We start from the raw sequence: 8,121 nt of genomic DNA on the forward strand, positions 1-8,121 counted from the left end.
AACAAGCAGTATTGTGGCAGCACAAACTCTCACCACAGCTTCCAGTCACTCGGAGTACCACAGGGCTCCATTCTAGGCCCATTACTCTTTTCTCTCTATAATAACAACCTCCACACTTCCATTGCTCATGCATCCATCATACAATATGTAGATGATTCCACACTAATTTGTGCAGCATCTTCTTTACATGAACTCCAATCGCTAACTCAGTTATCCTTCCTATCGTTTGAAACATTTCTATCCAACATCCAATTTATTTTGAATCCTAGAAAAACAAAACTGCTTCTCTTCAAACCTACTAGGTCTACCTCCTTAGACCCCACCTTTTATGTCTAGTAATAAAACTATTATTTCTCCCATAGCACACACAAAACATCTTGGTGTTGATATTGATAATAATTTGAGATTTGATATTCACATTGCCGACACTATTAAGAAAGTACATAAAAAACTGGGTACCCTCTATAGAAATAGACAGTTTCTCACCAAACACTCAAATGCCACTATATCACGCACCCATCTCATCTCCACCCTACTATACACCTCCCCTCTCCTTATCAATCTCAAAAAGACTGATTTAGCGAAAGTAGAATTCTGCTACAACAAAATAGCCAGGTTTGCCACTGACTCCCCATATAAAACACACTACTGCACAGCTTTAAAGTACCTTAATTGGCCAGAATTTCCCCAACTCTTGCAGCTCATAAAATTTTGCATCATCCTGAGAAAACCCCCTCACTGCAAAACCTACTTCAACCATACTCTAGTAACAGGACTCTCTACTCTAACAATAAATTCCTTCTTGAAGTATCAAACCCAACAACACAGCAGAGGAATCTCTCTTCTCTACTCTTGTATCCAAAATATGGAACTCTTTACCACCACACATAACTTCCAACTCATTATTATCACTGTTTAAAAGATCACTAAAATCACACTTTATTTCTACTTGGCTCTGCTCCTGTACTGGTCCAGGATAGTTCCTACCTTCTTTTTTCAATATCCTCTACCCAGTATATGGTGGTTAATAGCTTGCATGTTTTTGTAAATATGGCTAAAACTTAGGACTCCTACATATCCATACTAGCCTTTTTTAAACTTTCTTGTATATCTGTATGTAGCAGTATTGTTTGCTTTATCTACTTACAGATGATGTATTCTTTCTGTACATTTCATAATTATTTTACATTTTGTGTTCTGTACTTGACATAATTATTTTCTATATCTATGCCACATTTGTTCTCTATTGTTATTTGTGGAGCTTTTCTCCTTGGGCCTCCACTGAAAAAGTACTTGTGTCCAAGTCCAATGGACTTTTCCGGTTAACAAATGTAAAATAAATAAATACATACATACATACAGAGATATATATATATATATATATATATATATATATATATATATATATATATATATATATATATATATATATATATATATATATATATATATATATATATATATATATATATATATATATATATATACATATATATATATGGGTCTACTTCATAAGGTCGAAATTTAAAAATGCTGGCTTTCATATGGCCGACACCATATGATCGACAGTTGAAATATCGACAATAGAAGTAGACCATAAAAAAGAAAAAAAAAACTTCCTTTAAACTGCTAGCAGGGAGGCTCTGCCCCCACACCCCCCATAACTTTAATATACCAACTCCGAGATCACACTACAGTGCAGGAATGGAAATCTTTCCATGCCGCACTATACTGAGATGCTGTTTCCTCGTTGTCGGCATTTCAAATGTCGATCATATGGTGTCGGCCATATGAATGTCAGCATTTTGAAATGTCGACAATGTGAAGGGTTCCCATATACACACATATATATATATATATATATATATATATATATAGATATATATATGTATATAGGATACGTACTGATCCCCGAAGGAACTTTTTCATTGAACCACTAACGGCTGGGCATACTTCCGCGAAAGTGCTTTTCATTAAAAAAGCAGTTTTGCAGAAGTATGCCGGCAGCTAAAGGGAGTCGTGGGGTAATAACTGTTGCGGAGATCATACTATGGTGCGGATAAGGAAATATTCCCCTTTCCCCACTGTAGTGTGATCTTGGAGTGAGAATATTGAAGCAGGGGTGGTGTGGGGGACACAGACCCCCACATGGGGGGGTGCAGGGGGGGCTTGCCCCCTGCATAAATGTTAGTTTATTGTTTTTTTGTTTTTTTTTAACACACTTTAGCGAAAGTGCTTTTTCGGTGAAAAGAACTTTCGCTAAAGTGTGTTCGGTCTGTTGAACTTTCATTCAACAGTCCTAGAGCCATATATATATATATATATATATATATATATATATATATATATATATATATATATATATATATATATATATATATATATTTGAGGAACAATAAAAGCTATTAAAACCATACAAATAGCAATGTTGTTAGTAAGACGTATTCTTTACAATGATAGTAATCAGTGTGTTCATAGTCTTTCCATGAATACTACAACAGCACCCAAATCATGAATTATATATTTTTTCAAACTTACACAAATAATTAGTCATATCTTGGAAACTGTACAGCCTAAACATATATTGTTAGAACACTTTTGCCAACAGGACATAAGCTTCCACATGTCAGCACTAAATTCCTATCTGGGTACAGGTTTATTGAGAAATTTACAGAAATATGAAAACATAATTAGGAAAATAATTAATATTCAATATGTGCAACATACAATGCAAATATCAATGACAGTTCTTTCAACAACATTGAAAAAAAAAAAAAAAATATATATATATATATATATATATATATATATATATATATGGGTCTACTTTTATTAGTCAAAGTTACATTTCTTCGTCAAACAAAAGTACAACCTTACTTATGCGAAAGTGCACTTCAATGAAAGTGAATTTCGCGAATTCTGGTTTACCGAACTGGCAATAAAAATAAAAAAAGAACACTGTTAAGTCAGTTTTGCAGGGAGGGCAAGTCTCCCTGCACTCCCCACACCCACCGACATTATATATACTAACTCTGAGATCGCACTACAATAAAATAAAAGTAAATTAAAACTGACACTCTGCAGCACTAAAGCATGCTACAGTGGGGATAAGGGAATATACCTGTTTCCCCACTGCAGTGTGATCTTGGCATTAGTATATATAATGTAGCTGGGGTGTGGGTGGCCTCCTGCAAAACTGAATTTACAGTGTTCTTTTTTATTTTTATTGCAGGTTCAGTGAACCAGAATTTGCGAAAATGCAGTAAGTAAGGTCATACTTTTGTTAGTCGAAGACATGTAACTGACTAATAAAAGTAGACCCATATAGAAATGTATAAATGTATATAATATAGATCAGTAAATATATATGACAATATAGTCTGTTTATATAGTATCTCTCTCTCTCTGTATCCCATTTATGCATCATGTGGCACATCAGGCAAAGAGCACCTTTCAACGCTCATTATTTCTGCAGGAATTATAGGTTATACAGGATCAGGTTGCTAGCCCAAGGCCCAGCCCTTTGTAGAGGGTGTACCCCATGCACTAGCATGCACACAGTCACACCTAGGGCCAATTTAGAGTGTCCGAACCACCTACTACATGTCTTTGAAATGTGGGAGGAAACAGGAGCACCAGGAGGAAACCAACACAAATACATGTAGGACATGCAGACTACGCACAGAAAGCACCCAAGCCAAGAATCAAATAGGAAAGCCTCTAGCTGTGAGGTGGCAATGCTAACTGCTACACCACTGCGTCACTCAAGTTATGTAGTATAGTGTGATATAAATGGATACTGGCAGCTAATTTCCCTGTCTACCACCATGGCATTTCATATCATACCCCTCAGGACATCCTACATTATGTCTTAGTGCCATTTTGTTAATAACTCTTTGTTCTTTTCTAATACTCAAACCAAATAAAACCAAAAGAGGAACCTTGTTTGCAGAGACCACGCGAAGCAACTCCTTTAAAACCTTAACGCTTTTAATAAATCCACAAACAGAGCGTTTTCGCCACGGAACACCGTGGCTTCATCAGAGATAATAAAATACACACATAAAAAACTCAGTTTATGTTAAGTGAAACAGGAAGTAACATCCTCCTGCTTCGTTATAAAATCTATACAGTTTAACACATTCTGTAAGGCAGTTTTAGAAAGTGCATAACAAGCACCAAACTAAAACGTACTAAAACATAGTACAAGGTATAAACAGACAATACATTTATCTAATAAATGTTAACTATACGCAAACCCATAAAATAATGAACAGGTCCAGTGAAAATCCTCTCCTGCATCATTATCTTAGGTATATGAAACTAACTAAGCAGACCCCTTCAACCTTTAAATTATGATCAAACACCTAAAGTAAATATCATAAAAATTTCATAGAAAATTTTATTTTAGAATGCAAATAAAAATAAAGTAAATATAAACAATAAAAATATACAGTGTTTTTAAGCTAGGACGGCCCTGCAGTAGCCTAAATGGGTTTCAAGGTATATATGTTTGTCCTAAACCCGACAACCTGTATTTTTGGTAATAAATACACTGACACAACCCTAAAGAGTACATGGGTTTAACCTGTCAGTCGAATCTGACAGGGATTACCTGAGGTAACTTCTCAATTTTAAGACAGGGGCTATGTTGCAGTTACTATTAAGCCCAGGATGGCTAAATGCATCTAAACGCAACTGCCATTCCAGCTCCCTGTTTTCCAGAATTAGAGAAAACGGCCCACCCCTAATTTTTACAGATGCGTGGTCAATGGCCATGAATGGAAGCTGTGACCTGGGTTCAGGGCTATGTGCTTTGTAGTAGTGCATTGTGCTCTCTGTTCCTAATTGCATATAAATGCTCGTACATTCTATCTCGAACTCGTCTGTCAGTTTTCCCAATGCAGAACCCTTGACAGCAGTTGCACATAGCAATGTAGATAATTGATCTACTCTCACAGTTGAGGGGAAACCTAATATCATACTTTGTGTCCCTCACCTGGAATGTCTCACCAACACGGACGTTGTTACAGAACTTACAAAACCCACATCTAGACATTCCTCTCCTTTTATGGAAAGTCTCTCTTTGTAGTAGTTCCTTAAGGTTGTTAGACCTTCTGAATATAAATCTAGGTTCACTACCTAATTTTTCAACCAGGAAAGCATTGGAAGAAATGAAATGCCAATTCTTCCGAATAATTTCTAAAATGCCCTGGGAGTTCATGCTAAAAGTAGTGATAAAACTCAGAGAGAAATCGCACTTCAAGCCTAAAGGTGTCCTTGTGGGGCTCACCTCCCCAATGAGAGGGATCATATCCTGCCCTGTGTTGGTACTGGAGACATTATGTACTACATTTTGCTGGAAAAGTAAAGGTTTGTAGAAGCCCTTCATCCTTTTAAGAGTGGGATATGGGACCCCCCAAAATGGATATAACAGCAATAACATTATAACATTTATTCATTCCCCATCCCATCCTTTGAGTATAGGTCTTGGTCAGATAAAGATACCATGCAACCTTTCAAGTGTCCCAGTCAGTTTATCTCAGCCACGCTGCTTAATCATTTCCTTGCCATTTGAAGTCAACACAACCAAACCACCTACAGACATATTTTTACACTGTTGACTAGCTAGTCATTTTCACAGTGCAGGCTGCGATCCATGTATTCCTATCTTGAGGCTAATGTGCACCACAATAGATACCCAAGGTGATTGGTCTATACAACTCTTCCTCATATAGGGCACCATCTAGAGTCTGTGTTGCTACCCACAGGTCCATTATTGGGTGAGTTTGAGATGGAAACAATTAGCATGTTTTTAGAGGTGGGAGAAACCCCACAGACACACAGTGAGAACATATAAACTCCAAACAGGCATTGGCTAGAGGTCATGATCGAAACTTGTATCTTTGCCATTTAAAGTGACATTCAGAAATCTCAGAATAAAGGCAATATGTGTTTATTTATAGCACCACTATTAGGGTTATCTTACATACCTCTCAACTGTCTAAATTTTTGCCTCATATTTTTGATCTGTTCCTCATAAAATGTGTGGTTTTCTGGCAAAACAATGAGGAGTGAAGTCACTAAATAATGACATACATTTGAGTTTTAGACTTCATATCCTTCAGAAAATACATACTAACACAAATCCTGTTATTCTAGCTACTTTCTAACTTTATAAGAGCAAACATTTAAATCTGTTCCTATTTTTAGCCCTTTGTCCCCCCATTATTTTAGGCTTTGTCCAGATTTCCTTCTCCAAGAGGTTGAGAGGTATGTTATCTTACATCTCTCCAGTTCTTATTGTGTTAAGAATCAAAAATAGATTCAGTAGAACTAAAATATAAACAGTTGGCAAGTGATTTTGCTGAGTGAAGCAAGTAGCAAACATAGTTAATATGAATCTATATTCTAAGACTGGACAATTTGGATTAAAGCAAAAACTGTATATTTTAACTATAACTATAACTAACCTTTATTTACACTACTACATTGTAACCTCAGAGGTCGTATATGTTGAGATATGGGCTTCTGGGGAAATCCCCACTTTGGTGGGTGTGCAGGATGAAGCCCTGCAGCAAAATAGAAATATATTTATTTTGTTTATTTTCTGAACGGCATTCAAATGGCTGAGTTAAAAAATATATCAATCAAATTAAAATTAAAGGGTGCTAAAATCTACACAGCACAGCTATAAGTCATTTGGAACCTGTTTACATTGTTTGCACTGATAAACAATCTAAGGTATCAGACATTTTGATACAAGAGCTGTCTAGGGCACTAAGATCTATCAACATTTTTTTTATATTTACTATTGTTTTAGTTAGGGCTAGTTTTGTCTGAAATAATAGCAGAAGCTTGCAGTTTATTCACCTGAAAAAAATAATGTTTCACCATTTAGTAATTATATATTCAGTATCTGCTTTCATTGAGTATGTTCCTTTTTCTTTGACAGATCTTGCTATTTGTATCAAGTGCTCTGAATCTCAGTGGGCCAGTGATAAAAGAGACAGATGTATCCCTCGGCTTCCTGAATATCTCTCCTTTGAGGACACTCTGGGTGTAACATTTTCTGCCATATCCACTGTCTGTACCTTAATTACTGCTACCATACTGTGTGTTTTTCTTAAATACAGGGAGACTCCATTAGTTAGGGCTAATAATCGAGAATTAAGCTATCTTCTTCTACTCTCCCTCATGTTATGCTTCCTCTGTTCCTTCATATTTATTGGTCAACCTATGGGAGTAAGTTGTAGGAGTCGACAAATTATTTTCATTACTGTTTTTTCCTTTTGCATTTCTTGTGTTCTGGCAAAAACCATCACTGTGGTGATTGCCTTTAGTGCTACTCAGCCAGAGAGTAGGTTGAGACAGTGGGTGGGGTCACGAATCCCTACTTTTTTCATTCTTGTTGTTTCACAAGTTCATATCCTGATAGATATTTCCTGGCTGGGGACTGCACCTCCTTTTGTACAACATAATATAAAATTTGCAAAAGATAAGATAATAATTGAATGTAATGAAGGCTCTATTGCCATGTTCTATTGCATGCTGGGATACCTGGGCCTTCTAGCAAGTGTAAGCTTCATAGTTGCATTTCTTGCAAGAAAATTACCTGATAACTTTAATGAGGCCAAGTACATTACTTTTAGCATGTTAGCTTTCACAAGTGTTTGGGTATCCTTTATTCCAGCATACGTAAGTGCAAATGGAAAATATGTTGCAGCGGTGGAAATTTTTGCCATCTTGTGTTCCAGTGCAGCATTACTCATTTGTATATTTATCCCAAAGTGCTACATTATTCTTTTAAGGCCAAAGATGAATACAAAAGATTACTTAATGGGGAAGAAAAATGTTCATAATTGTTAAAAATATTCAAGCTATGTCGTGTATAAACAAATAAACTTTTGCTTTAAATGATGTTTTTTCTGTTTAATGAGTAATCTTACAAACTTTGTCTTGCCCTAGATAAAGAGGCATGGGGATATTAAAAAGCACAAAGCAAGGTGCCACTACAGGAGCACCGGCAACCACATCACCATATAGACACAAGACATGCACACTTATGCCACAAAAAAAAGAAACAGCAGTAGATGATAAATTATCACTGCATGCAAATGT

At 36.1% G+C, this 8,121-nt stretch overlaps 1 protein-coding gene across 1 annotated transcript in view; it reads left to right on the forward strand.

Moving 5' to 3' along the window:
• LOC122801282 (extracellular calcium-sensing receptor-like) overlaps positions 1-7,869 on the forward strand; it is a 150,073-nt gene extending 142,204 nt beyond the window's left edge. The window contains exons 5-6 of the mRNA XM_044070829.1: positions 3,233-3,262; positions 6,956-7,869. Of these exons, the coding sequence (XP_043926764.1) occupies positions 3,233-3,262; positions 6,956-7,869 (944 nt within the window). The remainder of the gene's footprint in view (positions 1-3,232; positions 3,263-6,955) is intronic.
• Positions 7,870-8,121: the final 252 nt, after the last annotated feature.

This window comes from Protopterus annectens, chromosome 4.part1, assembly GCF_019279795.1.
Source record: "Protopterus annectens isolate FY-2018-M chromosome 4.part1, PAN1.0, whole genome shotgun sequence".
NCBI classification, from domain to species: domain Eukaryota; kingdom Metazoa; phylum Chordata; order Ceratodontiformes; family Protopteridae; genus Protopterus; species Protopterus annectens.